The following is a 21,407-nucleotide window of genomic DNA, read 5'->3' on the forward strand; positions in this document are numbered from 1 at the left end:
TAACAAATGCTTATGAAGTGCCTACTGTGTGCCAGGCACCATACCAGACGTTGCACTGGGGATACAAAGATGAATACGACACACTCCCTGTTCTCAAGGAGCTCACAGTTTAACAAGGGGTGCACATAAGGAAGTTCAATACATGTGGTAAGTGTTATGGAAATATGGTCTCTGGGGTAAGAGCAGGGAAAGGAGGGACACTGCATCAGAGATGATTTGTGAAGAAGATAGCTGAGTCTTAAATGATGAGCAGTGTAACCAAAAGAAGGCAAATGGGAGATGAGATATCACTGCACAAAGACAGACTAGTACAAGCAAAGGCAGAGAGGTGATGAAACATCTCAGTGTATGCAGGGAGCTAAAGCCTTCAGACACAGGTGGAGCACACATTCCAAGGTGAAGACAGGAGGAGCCAGTGCTGGGTTGGGGGTGCACTCCTTCTATGCCATGCTGAGGAATCTGGTCTTTCTTTTATATGAGGTACTTGAAGTAGGTGAATGACACAACTAGTTTTACTTTTTTAAGAGGAATACTTGGACGACAGTGGGAAAGATGGATTTCAGAGGGTTCAGACTAGAAGCAGGAAAAGCAGTGACTAATTGCCACATTAGTTCATTAAGAGTTAGTGAGGCCTGACACCACGGCTGGGAGGAGGCGGCTCAGGAAGAATTTAGATGCTGGAGTCCGTAGAACTGGACGGCTTTTCCTGTAGGGCAGGACGGAGTGTGTGTGTGTGTGTGTGTGTGTGTGTGTGTGTGTGTGTGTGTGTGTGTGTGTGTGTGTGTGTGTGTGTGTGTGTGTGTGTGAGAGAGAGAGCGAGAGAGCGAGCGGGAGAGTGAGAGAGAGAGAGCGAGCGAGCGAGCGCGAGCTGAACACTCTGGGATTCTGGGTGAGGGGAAAGCAGCACTGTGGAATCTTTAGGCAGCATAAGGATGAAGGGAAGAACAACATGTCTGAGACACAGCAAGGAAGACGTCAGCTTTAGATTGAGTTTGAGGGACCTGTGGGACATCTAGCTAGAGATACCCAGGGGACAGCAAGATAGGCATTTGCAGCCCTAGGAAGAAGCCAGGACCAGAGACAGGGATTTGAGACTCTTACACATTACAGTGGTAGTAAAATGTAAGAGTGGAAGAGACTGTTCAGAGTAAAATGAGCAGGGATTTAAGGGGAGGTTGAAAGGAGTTTAAAAAAGAGACCAAGAGGCAACCATTAGAAGGTAGGAGAAAAACAAAGGGAATGATGTCACAGAAGCCAAGCAAGTGGAAGGACTGGTCAATACTTTCAAGTGCAGCAGAGACTGACAATTTCAGTTACATTGGCAACACGAGCCTAGTGGGCCCAGATTCAGTGGAGGTGGGACAGAGGTGTCCCAGTACAGCTGAAATTAAATGGTGCAGATCTAGGCAGAATTACCTTCAGTCCTCCTCCACTCTCACCCACCATTCTTCTTTCTTTAACTTTTCCTCCTCTAGTAATGTTCACCTCCCAGCATTTCTAATCTACCTAATTCTACTCAGAAACAGGAAAGGGTCTGGTATCACCTATTTGCACTTTAGTACAAATTGGCCCATCTTCTCTACCCTGGTTACTTGTACTTCAGACTTACCCTTAATGGGAAGCAATTTCAGGTATAAAGGCAGACTGTGCCTGCCTCTTCCTGAGGATAGCCTGGTTTGATAAGCGTGAGACACTTGATAATTGTGATGGGGTGGCCAAAGGCAGATCAATGGTTCTGTCCATTCCTATGGGGGTCTCTCTGTTCCCTTGAAGGGCCTGCAGCTCAAGCTGCTGAAAGCCAGTTCCCAGGAATTGCTGCTTTAAGATCTAAAGCCTACCCAGAAAGCGAGTTTCCTTCCTCTGGCCTCCTTTGGCTAAGCTTAACTCTGACCTTCCTTGAGTCCTCCAGCCTCACCTCAACTCAAAAGATCTGCCCAAAGAAGGCTCAGAACCCAGACCTCTCTTCCAAGTGCCCTTCTCCTCCTCTCCATGCCATCCGTTTGTTCAGCCCAACTTGTCTATATTTGATAATCCTATTTCTGTCCCCACAATGGTCATTACGGCAACAGCTCTCAAATTTTAGTGTGCAGGCTCAGCTGGGGAGCTTGTTAAAAACACGAGCAACCTCGCAACCAGAAGTCACCAACATACTATATCTGGATCGGGGCCCAGGAGTTTGTATCTTAAACCAGCCTCCCAAGGGTTTCTATCTGATGTAGCTGGTCATTAGACCACACTCTAAGCAATAAGATGAGAGACAGCCACATACATATAGAGGGCAATTACGACTATCATAGTCTAGCAACTCAGCCACTCTGGGCCCTTAACATTCATGATACAGGAGACTGATCCTCCAGGAAAGGAAAAGCTGAGCTGCTCCTCAGGGAACTTTCAGAAGAGAGGCAGGAGGGACAGGGAGGGACACTGGTTTCTGGGGAGAGTATAGGAATGTGGTAGCGGGTGCAGGGGTTTAAGACTCTGGGTATTTAATACATGGGTGTCAAAGACAGAAATCAACAGGCTTTTATACCAAGGACCTAAACAAAAAAATTATAAAGATGTGGTTTGGCCATAGGAAAGGAACAATAACATCATTAGGAGTTTGACAATTTATGCTTGTCCCCTGTAGAACAAGAAGGATTACATTAAACTGTTTTCTAGTTCATTGCTCCAACAGCACGTATCTGTTCAATTTTTAAAAATTGTAATGACAACTAGACATCATACTTATCTGGAATAGATAGCACATGAAAACTGTGCCCTTTACCATATAGGAAAAAATGCAAAAAATAGATACTTCATACCATAAGAAGTCACTAGAAAACAGTCCAACATAAAAAGCATTACCTACAGGGTCATTTTAAGACAGTATATTTTGAGACTATAAAAGTGCAAAAGGCAAGACAAGCTCTTCACCTAACTTACTTCAGTGCTGAGAGCTAAAAGATAATCAGAATTCTGAGGACTGTACATCATCTGAGTCAGAGGATGAAAAGGGAGATTGGTCTGAACAAAGTTCTTTGCAAAATCGGATGATCTGAAGATTCTTCCTCCGTGACTTCCTCCCGACACTTCTGCTGTTAAAATCACCTGATTAGGGAGAAGGAAGTTCAGCATCAGGGTATAATACTATGAAACTACAGGAAGTTCTTGCACCATTTTCACCAGACATTTGTTAAGAAAATTTTAGTTCCAAAAGTAAGAAGAGTTAAAAAAAACAGATTAATTGGTACACTCTACTCCTCAAGTATTAGTCTTATCAAAAGCCAGTACATTATATCTATGAAGTTGAGCCTGGTCAGTTTGAGATTAGCCAGTTTCCCCAAAGACTAAAATGTTGCCTTAAGATGTATACCTTATAATGCTAAATAACCACCACATAATTATGAAGAGTTTTGGTGCCTCTTGGACAGGGTCCAAAAAAAGAATCTGTGTGCTAAATTCCATTCTTTTGTGATCAGTATTAAATCATGTTTAATTTTTAAAACACAGTGATAGTAAACTAAATATATTGCTGTGTACCACTGGATCATTCAAATGTCAACATCTGACAGCCCTGTATATGGTATCATGCACAGCTTTGTATATGTATGAATGAGTCTCACCTTCCCAGAGTTCTCAGGACCAATAGCCATGCCAAATTCAGTCCGAATGAAGGTGTTATTGATGAGATTTGTAATATCCTTAAAGTTCTTTCCATAGTCCTCACTGAGAGGAAGAAAAAAAAGACAAATTTAGAATGCAGAGGTCACGGACACTGTTGGGTTCCCACCCAGCTTCCATCACTCTCGCCGACTTTACTGAAGCACTCACCCTCCTCAAGAGGTCACAGCTTCAGGGAAGTTGATTCTACCTGTACCTCCAGTGGTGGGCCTGATTAGTGGAAAGAAGTTCCAACCCCTCATGGGTGATGGGGTCAGGAGTGAGGGGGTGATCCAGGCTGAGCCAGTAAGGCAAAAGGGGGGAATTGGGGTCTATTAGGAAACACATTTAAGACAACCACCTAATGAAATGATCTGTCTTCCTTTAGATCAGTGGTTCTTAACCAGGGTATTTTTGCCCCATCCCCCAACCCCACCAAGTAAACATTTGGTAACGTCTGGAGACATTTTTCATTATCATAACTCAGGGTTGAGGTGCTACTGGCATCTAGTAAGTAGAGGCCAGGGGTGTTGCTAAACATCTTACAATGCACAGGAGTCCCATAAACAAAGAATTATCTGGCCCCAAATGTCAACAGCACAAGGTTGAGAAACCCCCATGTTGTAGTATGTGAATGCAAAACAAAAAAGTGCTATAAGCATTCTGATACAATGAGAACACAACTTGAAGATGAAGCCAACATAAGCGGACAGTACTGCTGAGGCAATTCTGGAATTCCAGAAAAGCAGAACCTATGACCCTGGATTGAATTGACCCTGAAACCCATCCTTCCTCTGGATTTAGTTATGAGCCATGAATTCCCTTATTATTTAAGCTAGTTTGAGTTGGGATCTCTGGTAAATGTAGCCAAAGGCTTTCTAACTAATCTACCAATGCATAGTACTCACAATAAAGCTGTAAGTTAAGTCCCCCACCAAAGTTACCATCCCTAAGCACAAGTCTCTTAATGCATGCAGCACTCAGCTAGGGAAGACAAAGAAACTTAATCTCAACTCTTGGGTTGGTAAAGCTTTTCCCAAAAGTTCATTCCAACAATATCTTTGACAGGTATTAAATTCCATGTTTAGATTTCAAAAAATAAAAGAAAACAAAGTCAGTAGCTGTTTAATTTTGACAGGTTTAATACTATACACAGTTCTGTTACGATATATAATGCTAAAAGCTTAATATTCATTAAGTTTCAATGTCCACGAGTGATGACCACTATGTACTGCAAGTTAGTTGCCCAGTGATAAACGCAGTGTACAGTGGTCTTCAATGATAGTATACATGACTTAAAAGATGGTACAATTTTGGTAGCAGCCTCAACAAAGAAAGAATCACAGAACCACAGAACATGAGAGATACAAGGGACTGAAGAGAACACCTTGTCCAAATCCCTCATTTCACACATGAGGAGGTTCAAGGGGAAGCAATTCATCAAAAGTCAACCAGTTAATTAAGGGCAAAATTGAAACTACAGTCCAGTTCTCTTAACTCTAAGCCCCAAACTTGACACAACTTTTAATTATGTGTTAGGAATTCTTCCTTTGCAACCTGTGGTCTTTCTCTTCCTTGCCAGGGATTGTGGCCTGGCAGGAAAGATCAGCTTATAGGAAGGTGGAGAGACACAGGAGGGAAGAATCTCTCAGTGTCTGTACAGGTCCCCGACAGAATGCTAAAGCAAACTACATGGGACTTTAAGTTGTCTTCCCATCTCTCAGAACATACACAGAGAAGAGTCCTAGTTAAATAAAACAGGGATTAGGTACCACCCAACTGATTCCCATATTACTCTTTCTTGGCTTTGGAGTACAAGAGTTCTTATCTTCCCAACAGCAGGCCAGGAGATATGCATAGGGACTTCCCTTGTGGCGCAGTGGTTAAGAATCCACCTGCCAGTGCAGGGAACATGGGTTTGAGCCCTGGTCCAGGAAGATCCCACATGCCGCGGAGCAACTAAGCCCGTGCGCCACAACTACTGAGCCTGTGCTCTAGAGCCCGCGAGCCACAGCTACTGAGCCTGCGCTCTAGAGCCTGCAAGCCACAACTACTGAAGCCTGCGTGCCTAGAGCCCGTGCTCCGCAACAAGAGAAGCCACCGCAATAAGAAGCCCCCGCTCACCGCAACTAGAGAAAGCCCACGTGCAGCAATGAAGACCCAACGCAGCCAAAAATAAATAAATAAATACATTTATTAAAAAAAAAAGAGATATGCATAAACATGTCCTAGTTCTACAGTGCCTGTATCATCAATAGCTCAGACAAGGTCTTAAGTGGTCTGCAGTGGCTCGATTATCACCCGCTTACACGTTGCCGCTCCTTCACGACATCCCGGGGACCCTCCACAACCCTGCTGACAAGTCTGCTTGCTTTTCAAGAACTTGGCACAACAAACACATCCCTGCCCTTCAGAAAAAGGAAGTGACATGAGTGAAACAAAAATCATCTGCTGCAACACTCTGACACTTTAGCCAGTTAAACAAACGGAGCACAGTGGACTAGTTTCAACCTGGTAGGATTTAAAGTAGGGTTTTGTGGAGGCCGCGTTGGGCTCAGGGATATATTTTAATATAGCACTTTATTTTAAAGTAGCTTTATTTTTTATCAGCATTATATCAGCATACATGATATATCAGGAAGAGGAAATCAACGAAACACCCTGAAAAACAAATCACTTCTCAAATTATAATAGAGATATGAACAGTAGTCAAACATTAACAAAGCCCTATAAAACCATCTGTTTTAGAAATAAGTCTTTTTAATAACAATTCTATACCTCAATCCTAATATCTGCTCTTTCTGGTTACTAAAAATAAATGATCACTTTTGCTTAAATCTGTGGTATAAACACGCATAAGAATATGTACATTTATAACAAAAAATAGTGCTGGAATACAAATATTTTTGGAATAGAGCCTAATACCCCCAAAGAACATGAAAAATCTAGACATTTAAATAAATGGGAAAAAAAAGGTAATCACCACATGGAGTCCTGGTAAGATACAGCATCAAAATTCCTAGTAAGTAGAGAATGGACTTGAGGACACGGGGAGGGGGAGGTGTAAGCTGGGACGACGTGAGAGAGTGGCACGGACGTATATACACTACCAAATATAAAATAGATAGCTAGTGGGAAGCAGCTGCATAGCACAGGGAGATCAGCTCGGTGCTCTGTAACCACCTAGAGGGGCGGGATAGGGAGGGTGGGAGGGAGACGCAAGAGGGAGGAGATATGGAGATAATATGTATACATATAGCTGATTCACTTTGTTATACAGCAGAAACTAACTAACAGAAACTAACACACCATTGTAAAGCAATTATACTCCAAAAAAGATGTTAAAGAAAAAAAATGTGTTGATGTTAAGATGTTAAGATGTTAAGATGTTAAGATGTTAAAGAAAAAAAAATGTTAAAGAAAAAAAATGTGTTGAATGGATAAACCAATGAATAAATGAACGGATGCAAAAAAAAAAATTCCTAGTAAGATGAAAGACTCAGGAGGGCATTTTTCCAGAAGATTCACATGCTGACTGACACTCAACCCAAATGTCAATAGTTACACCCTTGTTTTTGAGCACGTTTCATTTACAATAGAGAGGAACTTGTGACACCGGGCATCTGACCTGCAGACATTTAACGAGAACAGTAAAAGAATCCTGGGGCTTCCCTGGTGACGCAGTGGTTGAGAGTCTGCCTGCCGATGCAGGGGACATGGGTTCATGCCCCAGTCGGGGAAGATCCCACATGCTGTAGAGCGGCTAGGCCTGTGAGCCATGGCCGCTGAGCCTGTGCGTCCAGAGCCTGTTGCTCTGCAATGGGAGAGGCCACAACAGTGAGGGGCCCACATACCGAAAAAAAAAAAAGAATCTTATAATATCTCAGAGAATCTTATATTTTACTTTTCTCAACAATCAAAAAAGCACAAATATCCTCATTTGGTTCGCTTTCAGGACTAACCATTTCTCTACTCCTTTAGTTCATTTTTGCCATGATTAAGTCACTATAAATTATTACATAAAAGCAACAAGGATGACAACTAAAAAAATGATAGTTTTATAGTTTTCACTAATGCGGAAAGCTTATACAGTTAATCTTCATGATTCACGAATTCCATACCTGCAAATCTGCCTACTCACTAAGATTTGTAACCCCATACTCTTGGCACTTTCCTAGTCATTTGCAGACATGCACAGGGCAGAGAAAAAAATTTGAGTCAAAAATGTTCCCACCTGAGGTCCAACAAGGGGCCACTCTGCCTTCTTGTTTCAGCTCTTATACTATGCCTGAGTATCGTCCTCACGGTCTATATAGTACCATGAATTTTGCATTTTTGTGCCTTTTGTTGGTGCTTTGCTGTTTAAATAGCCCCCAAGCATAGTGTTGAAGTGCTGTTTAGTGTTTCTGGAGAAAACACGTGAGTTAGATAAGCTTCTTTCTGGCATGAGTTGGCTGTGAGCTCAATGTTAACGAATCAATAATACACATAAGGTGTCTTTAAACAGAAACACACACAAAACAAGATTATGTACTGATCAACTGATGAAAATGAATGATGTGGTCAGAGGTTTGCAGGAACCTAATTCTGTATTTGCCCCAGGAACAATGGTTCAGTATTCACTAATTCAGTATTCACGGAGACTGTAGAACATAACTATCGTGAATAATGACAATTAACTGGATTGAGATTTCCAGTTAAAAGATCAGTAAGGAGAATGTAGGTTATTAAAATGTGCCAACAGAATTACAGACCTGAGATCACTGCCAGGTAAAATTGGCAGAACTTGAATTTACATTAAACTAAACTCCTAATACTTCAGTCTCTTTTTTTACCCCAACTGTCTGATGCTACCTTATGTGTTTTTATTTAATATTTCATTGTGTGTTATCCTTATTGGAAAAGGATGCATGTTTTCTATAGCTATTTTGAAAATATAAGAGGGAAAATAAAGAGGGTAAAATATTGTAAGTAAAATCACAAAACTTTTTTTATCAGAAGGAATATGAGTATGTAACTAAGGTCCCTATTTTGCTTTGATAAACAAGACAACCCTAAGAATAGGTATTTTCATGGGAATATTTCTTAAGTGACGAAAACCACCTCGTTTCATGATTTTTATACGCCCTAGGTTTGTAAAAGTGAAGCTGTAGTAAAATGCCATCATCATACATTTCAATAAACTTTTTCTTTAAGAAATAAAAAGCAGGAAAATATATTTTGTAGATGGAATTTATGCTAACCTTGTAACTAAAATATGCAGTCATTGTTAATGATCTACTGCAGTGAAAACTGAACCAAGCATATCATTAAAAATGTTGTCATAGGGGCTTCCCTGGTGGCGCAGTGGTTGAGAGTCCGCCTGCCGATGCAGGGGACACGGGTTCGTGCCCCGGCCCGGGAAGATCCCACATGCCGCGGAGCGGCTGGGCCCGTGGGCCATGGCCGCTGAGCCTGCGCGTCCGGAGCCTGTGCTCCGCAACGGGAGAGGCCACAATAGTGAGAGGCCCGCGTACCGCAAAAAAAAAAAACAAAAGGATAACTTAAAGATATAGAACAGATATTAAAGCAAAGTTCAGTAAACCAACTTCTCCAAGGCCTGTCGTTATGACAACTTTTTTTTTTTTTTTGCGGTACGCGGGCCTCTCACTATTGTGGCCTCTCCCGTTGCGGAGCACAGGCTCCGGACGCGCAGGCTCAGCGGCCATGGCCCACGGGCCCAGCCGCTCCGCGGCATGTGGGATCTTCCCGGGCCGGGGCACGAACCCGTGTCCCCTGCATCGGCAGGCGGACTCTCAACCACTGCGCCACCAGGGAAGCCCAAGTTATCCTTTTTTTTAAAACCTCAAGTAACATCCTGAAAAACTTACATTGACTATGGAATAAAATTTAATGTGAAATCTCTCAGAGATTCCCTTATTAATTTCCAAAATCTGAACAACTCTCAACAGGAAATAGAAATCACAAATAAAATAGCCCAGCAGTTTTCTGGTAATTTGGTACAGAATTTTGCTGTACATAATGCTTACATGTGCTTTACTAAGTAGCTAATCTTACAATGAAAGGTTAGACTCAAGGAGCCATAAAACAAAAAGGTGCAAAACATCTTTTAGTTGCCAAAAATCAAATTATCATCTTAACTGTAGCCAGTTATTTCCTTTTTAACTTCATATTTGCAAGTGAGAGGCAAATGTACTTTATAATCTATTATATGAATTAATATTACTTAACAGAGAATCAAACTTTATACTATTCAAACATGATTCCTTTTAATTGAAGATATTAATATATTATTCAATTCTACCCAAACACTAATGTCTAGGGACTTTATTTCCCAAATCTTTCAACAATCCTCTTTCACAACCTGACGACTGAAGTATGCTCCAACTCTGCACAGCTAACAGAGACAACTTCCTTCTCCTTGTGGGCGCCTCCATGCAGTACTACTCAAGGCAGGTGGCATGTGATCAGCTGCCTTCTATTTGAATCCCAAATGAACCTTTGACTACATAAGATGTAGCAGAGAAAGATAATCCAATAAATAATACAATCATTAAAGCTGTGAAAAACAGAAGAATCTTCAGAGTAGTTTCAACAGGCTTTTATTTTATTCCTCAGTTAGGCAAGTTCAGCATATTCAGGACTCATTTCGATCAAACTGCTCCCTCCCTTTCCCATTTCTGAAGCAACATGTGCCTCTTGGCTGGTGTGTCCAACAACATGAGTCACTTCAGACCAGGCCAGGCCAGCCCAACTGGAGAGGCAACAAGGAATATTTAGTTTCCACCTAAACTCTGGAAGAGTTTTCACTTCACAGCAGGGAGGAAGTAATTAATATTCAAAATGACCTTTGTACAACCAACCAAACAAACAAACAACCCGCTGTGCAAAATGAAGAAAAAGAACCTTAGTAACATGATAGTATACCAGAAACAAATAGGATTACTCTCTGGTAAACTGCATGTTAGTGGTTTCTCACAAGACTAGACAAATATAGGATGGAAAAGGGCTGAGTCAGATGGTGGTAGGTATTTAAACAGTAACATAGTGATACCATTTTGTTTGGTTTGGTTTTGTCTCAAAGTAAGCACAACACTGAAAATCAAAAGAATAGGAAAAGAAGTCATGAATACACATTTCACTCCCCACGGGTATGACGCAGGTCTGTCAGGTCCAGTTCTAGCCACAGCATTAAAGAGCACTATAGAGACTAAAAAGTGAATTCAGAAGGCAAGCAAAAAAATGGCTGAAGCAACAGATTTAGGAGATAATTCAACCAAGAGAAGGAGCTTATAAAGGCTTCAAAACATGTAGAGATCAATCAGAGAGGAGGTTTTCATTTGCTACCAAAACATAGACTGGAAATAGGCATCTTCTGTGACATATCTGTGTGATATTGATTACAGCGGCATTAACAATAGTGAAAAAATTAGCTACGACTTAACTGTCCAAGAGAATAATGATTAAATAAATTCTTTCAATCTAACAAAAATGATGGGTTACTAGCAGAGGGAATATGACAAGTATCATGGTACGAGCACTGACCAATCAGAATGGTTATAGTTTGCAACGCCAAGCGTTACTAACACCTGCATGTTGGCGGGAAAGGGGGGTGTGCATCTGTAGAAGCCATGGAGGCACCTGCTGTCAGGCACTTTTTATCAACTAGTTCGGAAGGCTTTCAATTCATTTAAAAAACTCTACCACAGTGCCAGTACATGCTGGCTACATACCGTATCTGGCCGTTGGCACAGTAGCAGCTAAGAGCACCAAGTTCTTACTCCGTGCCAGGCACCGCAAAGCATAACTCGCAGCAGCTCTAAGGTGGCCGCTATTATCATCTTTCCTTTACAGACGTCCAGAAAGACTCAGGGAGGTTAAATGACTTGCCCAAGTTCATTCTGCTCAAAAATGACAATGCTGAGATCCAATCCCAGGCCTATATGCCAATAAAATTTGGCAACTTTACACTATACCATGTTGCTTCCTAGACTATCTAGCCATATGGTATAACATTATAGGGGGAAAATCAAGATAATAAACTGTAAATAAGATTACTTGACTTGAGGGTGAATTTTTTCTTTCTTTTAAAATTTCCAAATGTTTTATAATATGGTTATATTGCTTTTTAAAAAAAATTTATTTATTTTATTTTTGGCTTGCTGGGTCTTCATTTGTGCAGGCTTCTCGTTGCGGGGGCTTCTCTTGTTGCAGAGCACAGGCTCTAGGTGCACGGGCTTCAGTAGTTGCGGTGCGTGGGCTCAGTAGTTGTGGCACAGGGGCTTAGTTGCTCCGCGGCATGTGGGATCTTCCCGGACCAGGGCTGGAACCTGTGTCCCCTGCATTGGCAGGTGGATTCTCAACCACTGCGCCACCAGGGAAGCCCTGCTTTTTTTTTAATGAAAGGTGCATTGGTAAGAAAAACTGTATCATAAAGAAAGATTTTACCACAGAAAATTTTTTTTAAAAATGGAAAGAGTTATTAAAGTTACAAAAATTTTAATGCATTTTTTCCCTTCTAAAACAGGATACTTTTCATATGTCTGAAATGGTTCAACTACTGTTCTAACTTAATAAACAAAGTCACCTATAAATTATAGCCCTTCTAGAACTAGGATTCTATAATACATTGTCAATCTTTATCAAACAAATCAAAAATATTATTAGTCTAAGAATTATTAGAGAAGGCAAGCCATTCATTCATTCAATTAATATATACTGCCTGCCTGCTATGTGTCAGACATTTGGCTAGTTGCTAGAGAACCCCAAGTTAGTCAAGAACCTGCCTTCATGGAGCGTACAACAATTCCAAGATGGCAATTCCTTCTTGGCCTATTTTTAAGCTAAAGTCACTGTGCTAAAGGGCAGAGAGCACCATCTCCAGGCTCAGGAGCAGCAGTCAAGGGTCACCTATTGGGGAAGGGAGGTTGGGCTGATCTATCTCAGAGTTTCACTCCCACCTTGGCCAAGACCAACAATCAAAAAAGAACCCTGAGAAAGTATGATGGCTCCTGGGAGATTCTTTGGCCCTGAGGGTAATTTCTGTGTCATCTGCTGAAATGTCAAATTTCTTTAGGTCTCTAGGGGAAAAATGGGATAGAAACAAATGATTGGGAAGACAATCAACAACTTCTGGATATTAGCTGGTTTTGAATTTTATGGGTAACGAAAAGAACCCTACACTTTAACCAAACTATACTTTTTTTTAATAATTAATTAATTATTTATTTATTTATTTTTGGCTGTGTTGGGTCTTCATTGCTGCGTGTGGGCTTTCTCTAGTTGCGGCGAGCAGGGGCTACTCTTCATTGCAGTGTGTGGGCTTCTCATTGTGGTGGCTTCTCTTGTTGTGGAGCACGGACTCCAGGCACATGGGCTTCAGTAGTTGCAGCACGCGGGCTCAGTAGTTGTGGCTCGCGGGCTCTAGAGAGCAGGCTCAGTAGTTGTGGCGCACAGGCTTAGCTGCTCCGCTGCATGTGAGATCTTCCCAGACCAGGGCTTGAACCCGTGTCCCCAGCACTGGCAGGTAGATTCTTAACCACTGCACCACCAGGGAAGCCCCCAGGCTGTACCTTTGAGAAGATAATTCTAAAGCTTTGTGAATGTCACAGTACAGACTATGGTTCCAGAACATACATTACCACAATCATTACCAGGCACTTTGGTACGTCTGATCTGAGAACCTCCTCCTGATCTAAAAACAATGTTTGGGGCTTAAAATGTTCGATAAAAAAAAATTCACTTGGGGGAATTCCCTGGAAGTCCAGTGGTTAGGATTCCACGCTCTCACTGTGGCGGCCTGGGCCTGATCACTGGTCGGGGAACTAAGATTCTGCAAGCTGTGCGGCATGGCCAAAAAAAAAAAAAAAAATTCACTTGGAAGATACAGTAAGTATTGTAACTTCAGGGGTATAAAAACCATTTTTTGCTCATAATAAATAGAAAGATGGTTAAACACTAAGCTACCTCCCCACAAATATCCATTTAAATTAATATGCATACACCCCTATAGACACTTCCTTCATCTTCCTTTACTGTTCTGCCACTCAGTCAGGTCAACCTAATTTCCTTGGAACTAGATCCCTTTTCATACTTCTTCAGGTTGCTAAGTAGATAGATATTAAAAAGTGTGCTGAGTGTGACAGTCTGGTGAAAATTTAAGATGGCCAGAAGATCTTTTAAATCAACTGTTGGATCCCATCATGTCTAGAAAAGCAGAGAACTTACATTCACAATGCATTACTCAGTCAGATGCCCCAATCATATGCTAGGCATCTCACCTTCGATATAGCTTGGACTGTCCGAAAGTCATAATTACCAGTGGTACATGGAATGTAGTCAAGACGAGAATGATCTGGAGAGACAAAAGCATGTGGTAAGAAACATAGTCCGATTACATGCTTGCAACAACTGACCATCTGAACGATTGCCAGGAGCCCTACTTCGTAGGAGCCTACATTGCAATACTATATCTGAAAACCAAGAAGGACCAAGTGATTAGGGCTTACAATGATTCAAAATTTCCACTCATTTTGTTGAGATGGTCTCATCGCCTACATTTGAAGCAGTGAGACAGAGCTAATCAACTCCACATTACAGTAAAGGAAGGATTTAACTATTTTGTATTCACATTATTGTAAGATATTCTCAAGCAAGAATCATCTCTCTGCTTACAGAGGCTAGAATAGGGTGGATGCTCTAATAGAAGTCACTATGTCACATCGGCCCTTTTCTTCTTCCCCCGGCCGTTAGCTCTCCATGAAATCAATTTTTTAAATAAGCATTTTTCTAGAGAAAAATATGCATGAAGGTAAGATTGTGAAAGATTAGAACAAGCGGCTAGGGAGTCTCAAATAGCCATATAACAAATCTTGGAGACAGCAACTGTCTTAGATAAATGGATAAATCATGGGAAACAGGGAACAACTCAAATTTTAGAAGAAAACGAGACCTGCTTGAAGAAATTCTACCAGGAACTTAAAATTTAATTTATAACTTACTCTTCAGTGCCAAAATTATATTTCTTTCAGCTCTTGATACAGCCATCACGTGCCTCAGTGCTCTGATGCACACATTACTGGAATACTAGAGGGGCATGAGCTATGGTCCCTGACGTTGTCAGGCAGGGTAATAACCGACACAGGTAATGCCAAGCCCTGATTCAAGACTTGAGGCCAATGAATCCTCAGCATCCCTCCTACTAGGAGATGGGCTACATACTAGGATGGATAAGGGGGAGCTTATTGACTCTCCCATTCCCCCGATCCTGGCAGTACCTCCTTTGTGGTAGGGGAAGGGACAAAAGATGGAGCTAACAGCGATAAGCCCACGGGCGCTACAATCCTTCAACATTAACTGTGGGAAAGGACACCGGAACAATACAGTTTGGAGGAAAAATGCCAAGATGTGTAATGTGCAGTTTTCCGCTTCCACACAGAAGTTTTCCCTAGTACTGTAAGTCTCCCTTTTCACACATAGCACTCTCTTTCCTCTTTCTTCTTCTTGCTCATCTTGATGCCAAGCAGCCACCAAGGACTAAAAAGGTGTTTATCTTCCTATTATGGAAGAAGGTGGTCACAAGATGTTCCTAGTTCTAAAGCAAAACAAAATCGACCACAGCTTCCTGAAAGTCTGTCCAGCAAACATGCATTTTCTACGACTGAGGTTGGAGACAATTTCAGAAGGTAAAACACTTAGCGCTTAAACTCCCCAAATCTACACCATCTTCTTGTTAGGTTGAATCAACAGACTCAAAACACTACTTACCCCAGTGGTATCTCCAACCCAGGACAAGGATACTGAGCCACTGAGATCATCAAACACATGCTATAAGGGAAAAAAAAACCTCAATTTAGAAATGACATCTCCTCTTCAATCTTTGACTTCTTTAAATAATACAGAACACTATTACTTTCAAAGTAATTATGTTTATAATCATAAGGGGATATGGATTCCTGGAACAAAAAAATTTGGACAAGATAGTATTTAACCACTTAACCTAAATTACAAGTAAGTTGGAAATTTCAATTCTCTCTCATACAAAGTAAGCCAAGCAGATGAGTTTTCTTCACTGCACCAGATGGGGAGATGGGATAATCTATTTGCCTTCTCCAACAGAACTAAATATAAAGATATAGAAAGTATTCTTAGGATATTTTAAAACAAGAGATCACAGCCCACAATGACAGATATAACTGTAACCCGATCAGCATAGTTAAAATTTTTCTAAGCAGCCTTCACAGTACAGCTGAATAGCTAATAGCTGGATTCCTTCTGCTTCTAGGCTAACTCACCCAAAATGACAAGGGACAGAAGCAAGAGTAAATGCCCTTGTTTCACCTTTTTATTTAATAATAACAACAACAATAATAGTATTAATAATAATAGAACAACCTTAATAGAGATGCGGTGAGTGAGGAGACAAAAACGGGAAAGCTGGTATATTATATCCAAAATATGGTAATCATATTGAAATGCAGCTATAATAATTATTGTAGGTGCTTTTGAGTTTTGGTTTTCAACTACTTTCTTCTCTATTTTTAAAATAATATACATCCATTATAGAAAATGTGTACAATAGATATAATAAAGAAAATATAAATCATTCATAATTCTATCACACAGAGATATTCAAGGTTAACATTATGTGTATAATCTACTGGTCTCTATCACTTTTTTAACCGATAAAGAAATAACACCAAAAAGGCAGCATTAGCACTTGGTAAAAATTTCTCACTATATATATAGAAATGTATATAGTAAGAAATGAAGATCCTTCCTCTTTCCCGCCACAGCCCCACCACCCAGAGGGGTTAGTAGTTTAGTCTATATTTCTACTAAATGTTGACGACTATGCTTTTCTTTTATGAAGACTTATATATTATTAAGATTTAAAAAATCTTAAATATGTCCTGCCTTTCCAAATATGCGCAGTTCCTTAGGAGCTGAGGATATAATTTTATAGTCACGGTACGCCCTGTGCCTACCATGATACTTTGCATGCTCAATAGGCATTTGTTGAAAGTGATTATACATCCTTCCCAAACCACAAAGTTGATCTCAAAATAGAACATGTCCATAAGCAGCTGGTGGGATTCCAGCTGCTTGGTCACTCAAGCCACCATTCCCAACAGACAAGTCTGAAGAAACAGAACTCAAAACACTAACTGTTTTGCTTATCTTTTAATTTTCCTTTGTGGTCCTCCTAAATGGGCCATTGAATTCACCTATATTATTTCCCCCTGTGCTGTAAGTACCTCTGAGGTCGACAGAATCTCTTGTACAATCTCTGTAAATAGTACAATCAGTGCCACACAGACGGCTTGCTCAGTAAGTGCTGGTTAACTCTCAAACGCTCAGAGCTTCTCACAGCCACTGCAGGACAGAAAGGTTATTCATACATGTAAGCCGGGCAAGCATCTGAGAAAAAGTAGGTCTGCTAGAGACATCTGGAGCCAGAAGCTTAAAAACTGACACAGCAGTGCGTCTTGTAAGATGCCACACAGAGCAAGACAGCATGTTCTCTTGAGTGAGGATACAGTGTCTGAAATTACATCAATGAGCTCCTTGAGGAGAGCAGGAATATTCAGAGCTTCCACAAACACCAGATAGATCACATGGGCTAACAGTTACCTAAACAGAGGCTATCTTTCCAAGAAAGGTTCTGGGCACAACAGCTGACTAGGATAAAAGAAAAATCCCATCCCAGGAGCTCTGGCTAGCTTGATCAAGCTTTCACTTTTCAGGCAATGCTCTACACACCTGACCCAATCAGCGGACACGGGAATTACTCACATCTTCCTACTGCTCAGTCACAGAAAGAGGAGGATTATTAGATGACACTAGCAACCCTCAACTTAACCCAAACAAATCAAAGGATAGCTGACCTCATTCATCATCCAGAGTTCCTTTGGGAAAATGCAGGTGAAATTCATGAATTACAATTGTGGTCTGCTACCCTTAACCTTCCCTTCCCTTCCCAACAACCAATTAAATTTTACTTCTGAAAACACACAAACTCACTGAAAAACTCATCCACCTAGAGAAAAAAGCAATTAATTTTTTATATTTCAGTTTTTACCACTCTTATACTAGAGAACGTAAAAGAGAAAAATGAAATCAGATCTAACAACAGACCAGAGCTCAGGTGGAAAGAAAAGGTCATATGGAAAGGAGACAAATCCAGGAGAATGGGGAACCAAGACCCCAGATACAATCCTTCCCCTTCAACGGGAGGATTACAGATGTCCAGGAAAAGGGTGGACAATCTGGTCATAGTTAGGAGACAGAATTGACAAATGTCAGCAAAAGGCCATTAATTCTAATGCTTGCTTATTTACCGTGTTTAACACAATGTACGTCACTCTACATTACGGTAGTATCTTAGATATTTCAAAACGTGTGTTACTTTTAACTATAGCAACAAGAATCTTGTCTGCCTCCCTCACTAGACCTGAAGCCCATCTGGGGCAGGGACCAAGCCTATTCATACTGGCAACTAATATATAGCAATAGCACATGGAAGACAATAAATATTGAATTCATTTCCTAGAAGAACTACTTGCAAAGCTCTGAAAAGGAGGATAATGAAGTGAAAAGATAAGGCCAGATCCACTTAATTTCCCCAAGGCAGAAATGAGAATGAAATGTAGAAGTTCTATTCTGAGAGGACTTCTGCTTCTGGCCAAGATGGAGTAACATGGATCAGATTCACCTTCCCACCTGAAGCAACTAAAAAAGCACAGAATATATAAAACAACAGTCTTCAAGACACTGGACTTCCGGCAATGAAGGACAATGATCCCAAACGAGGGCCTACATCTGCCCTAGCTTACTGTCCGGAGGTAATTTTCAGGCCACGGTACAAAGAAGAGGAGCCCAGGCAGAGCCCAGAGGTCTTCCTCACTTGAAGAGATGAGCTGATAGTCTGAGGAGGCCAAAGAGGCTGGAGTTCATAGCTTAGTGTATGAAAGAGGAAAGAGCTACAAAGAAAGAGAACAGTGCCAAGTGTTCATCTGAGTACTAATCATCACATGAATGTGAGGAAACTACCTGAGGCCAGGGAAAAACATACCTGAAAAAATTGAAGGAAACAATATCTGTGTGTCACACAGGACCAGAAACAATTTCTGTTCCCAAAAATCATAGGAGAAAACCACATATTTTACAAGGATTTGGACAGAATACTCAGAAAAGTTTTACCTTGGTAATGAAGAAAAATTAATCCTAGACTAAATGCTATACTAGCCTTGCCTAAAAAGCTTAAAAACAAGACCAAAAACTATTGTTAAGTAACTAACTACGTCCCAAAACAAAGTTCAAGAATATTTACAGGCATATTAAAATATGCAGCACCCAAGAGGATAAAATTCACCACGTCCAACAGTCAATAAAAAATAACCAGGCATGCAAAGAAGAAAACAGGACCCATAATGAAGAGAAAAATCAAACAAACTGACCTGGAAATGACACAGATAATAAGATTAAGGACATTAAAAGTTATAATTATACTCCATATGTTCATTCAAGAAGTTAGAGAATAAACTAACACAACAGTGTAAAGCAATTACACTCCAATATAAAAGTAAAGAAGTTAGAGAACAGACTGAGCAAAGATAAGCATTAAATAAGGATACAGAAGATATAAAAAAAAGACTCAAATTGGACTTCTAGAGATGAGAATTACAACATCTGAGATGAAAATTATACTGGATAGGATTGACAGGAAATTAGACATTGTAGAAGAGAAGATTAACAAACTGGAAGACACTCCCAGTGGAAACTATCCAAACAGAAACACACAAAAAACGACCAGCAAGCTACAGTGCTGGACACCCTATGCCAAACAACTAGCAAGACAGGAACACAACCCCATCCATTAGCATCCATTGGTTCAGTGATAAAAATCTTAAAAGAATCCAGAAGAAAAAATGATTATTACATACAGAGGAACAAAGAATCATAGTAGACTTCTCTCCAGAAACAATGCAAGCCAGTGTATCAACATATTTAAAGAATAGGAAAAAAAACCTGTAAAGATAGAATTCTATACACAGTGAAAATACCTTTTAATAATGCAGGTCCTGGAGGAGCTGCAAGATGGTGGAAGAGTAAGACGCGGAGATCACCTTCCTCCCCACAAATACATCAGAAATACATCTACATGTGGAACAACTCTTACAGAACACCTACGGAACGCTGGCAGAAGACCTCAGACCTCCCAGAAGGCAAGAAACTCCCCATATACAGGTAGGGTAAAAAGGTAGGATAAAAGAAAGGTAGGTAGGATAAAAGAAAAAAGAAAATACAGAGACAAAGGTAGGATAAAAGAAAAAAGAAAAAACAGAGACAAAGAATAGGGACGGGACCTGCACCAGTGGGAGGGAGCTGTGAAGGAGGAAATGTTTCCACACACTAGGAAGACCCTTCATGGGCAGAGACTGCGGGTGGTGGAGGGGGGAAGCTTCGGAGCCGCAGAGGAGAGCACAGCCACAGGGGTGCGGAAGGGAAAGTGGAGAGATTCCCGCACAGAGGATCGGTGCCGACCAGCACTCACCAGCCCGAGAGGCTTGTCTGCTCACCTGCCGGGGCGGGCGGAGCTGGGAGCTGAGGCTCGGGCTTCGGTCGGATCCCAGGGAGAGGACTGGGGTTGGCGGCGGGAACACAGCCTGCAGGGGGTTAGTGAGCCACAGCTAGCCGGGAGGGAGTCCGGGAAAAAGTCTGGAGCTGCTGAAGAGACAAGAGACTTTTGCTTGCCTCTGTTTCCTGGTGCGCGAGGAGAGGGGATTAACAGCGCCGCTTAAAGGAGCTCCAGAGACAGGCGCGAGTCGCGGGTATCAGCGCGGACCCCAGAGACAGGCATGAGATGCTAAGGCTGCTACTGCAGCCACCAAGAGGCCTGTGTGCAAACACAGGTCACTACCCACACCTTCCCTCCTGGGAGCCTGTGCAGCCTGCCACTGCCAGGGTCCCGTGATCCAGGGACAACTTCCCCAGGAGAACGCACGGCGTGCCTCAGGCAGGTGCAATGTCATGCTGGCCTCTGCCGCCGCAGGCTCGCTCCGCATCCGTACCCCTCCCTAGCCTTGACCTGAGTGAGCCAGAGCCCCCGAATCAGCTGCTCCGTTAACCCAGTCCTCTCTGAGCGAAGAACAGACGCCCTCAGGTGATCTACACACAGAGGCGGGTCCAAATCCAAAGCTGAACTCCCGGGAGCTGTGCGAATAAAGAAGAGAAAGGGAAATTTCTCCCAGCAGCCTCAGGAGCAGCGGATTAAATCTCCGCAATTAACTTGATGCATCTGTGAAATACCTGAATAGACAACGAATCATCCCAAATTGAGGAGAAGGACTTTGGGAGCAATATCTATATCTATATCTATATCTATATCTATATATTTCCCTTTTTCTCTCTTTGTGAGTGTGTATGTGTATGCTTCTGTGTATGATTTTTGTCTGTATAGCTTTGCTTTTACCATTTATCCTAGGGTTCTGCCTGTCTGGGGTTTTTTTTGTTTTTTTTTTAATTACTTAAAAAATTTTTTTTCTTAATTATTTTTATTTTAATAACTTTATTTTATCTTCTTCTTTCTTTCTTTTTTCTCTCCCTTTTATTCTGAGCTGTGTGGAGGACAGGCTCTTGGTGTTCCACCCAGGCGTCAGGGCTGTGCCACTGAGGTGGGAGAGCCAAGTTCAGGACACTGGTCCACAAGAGACTTCCCAGCTCCACGTAATATCAAACGGTGAAAATCTCCCAGACATCTCCAT

At 41.5% G+C, this 21,407-nt stretch overlaps 1 protein-coding gene across 5 annotated transcripts in view; it reads right to left on the reverse strand.

The window, feature by feature from the left end:
- Nucleotides 1-21,407, reverse strand: part of SORT1 (sortilin 1) — a 73,790-nt gene that overhangs the window by 29,437 nt on the left and 22,946 nt on the right. For all 5 annotated transcript variants that reach the window (XM_067727136.1, XM_067727135.1, XM_067727138.1 and 2 more), the window contains exons 2-5: nt 15,409-15,468; nt 13,923-13,996; nt 3,606-3,708; nt 2,926-3,090 (exon numbers count right to left, since the gene is read on the reverse strand). In XM_067727136.1, coding sequence (XP_067583237.1) covers nt 2,926-3,090; nt 3,606-3,708; nt 13,923-13,996; nt 15,409-15,468 — 402 coding nt within the window. The remainder of the gene's footprint in view (nt 1-2,925; nt 3,091-3,605; nt 3,709-13,922; nt 13,997-15,408; nt 15,469-21,407) is intronic.

Source organism: Pseudorca crassidens, chromosome 2 (genome assembly GCF_039906515.1).
Source record: "Pseudorca crassidens isolate mPseCra1 chromosome 2, mPseCra1.hap1, whole genome shotgun sequence".
Taxonomy (NCBI): Eukaryota; Metazoa; Chordata; class Mammalia; order Artiodactyla; family Delphinidae; genus Pseudorca; species Pseudorca crassidens.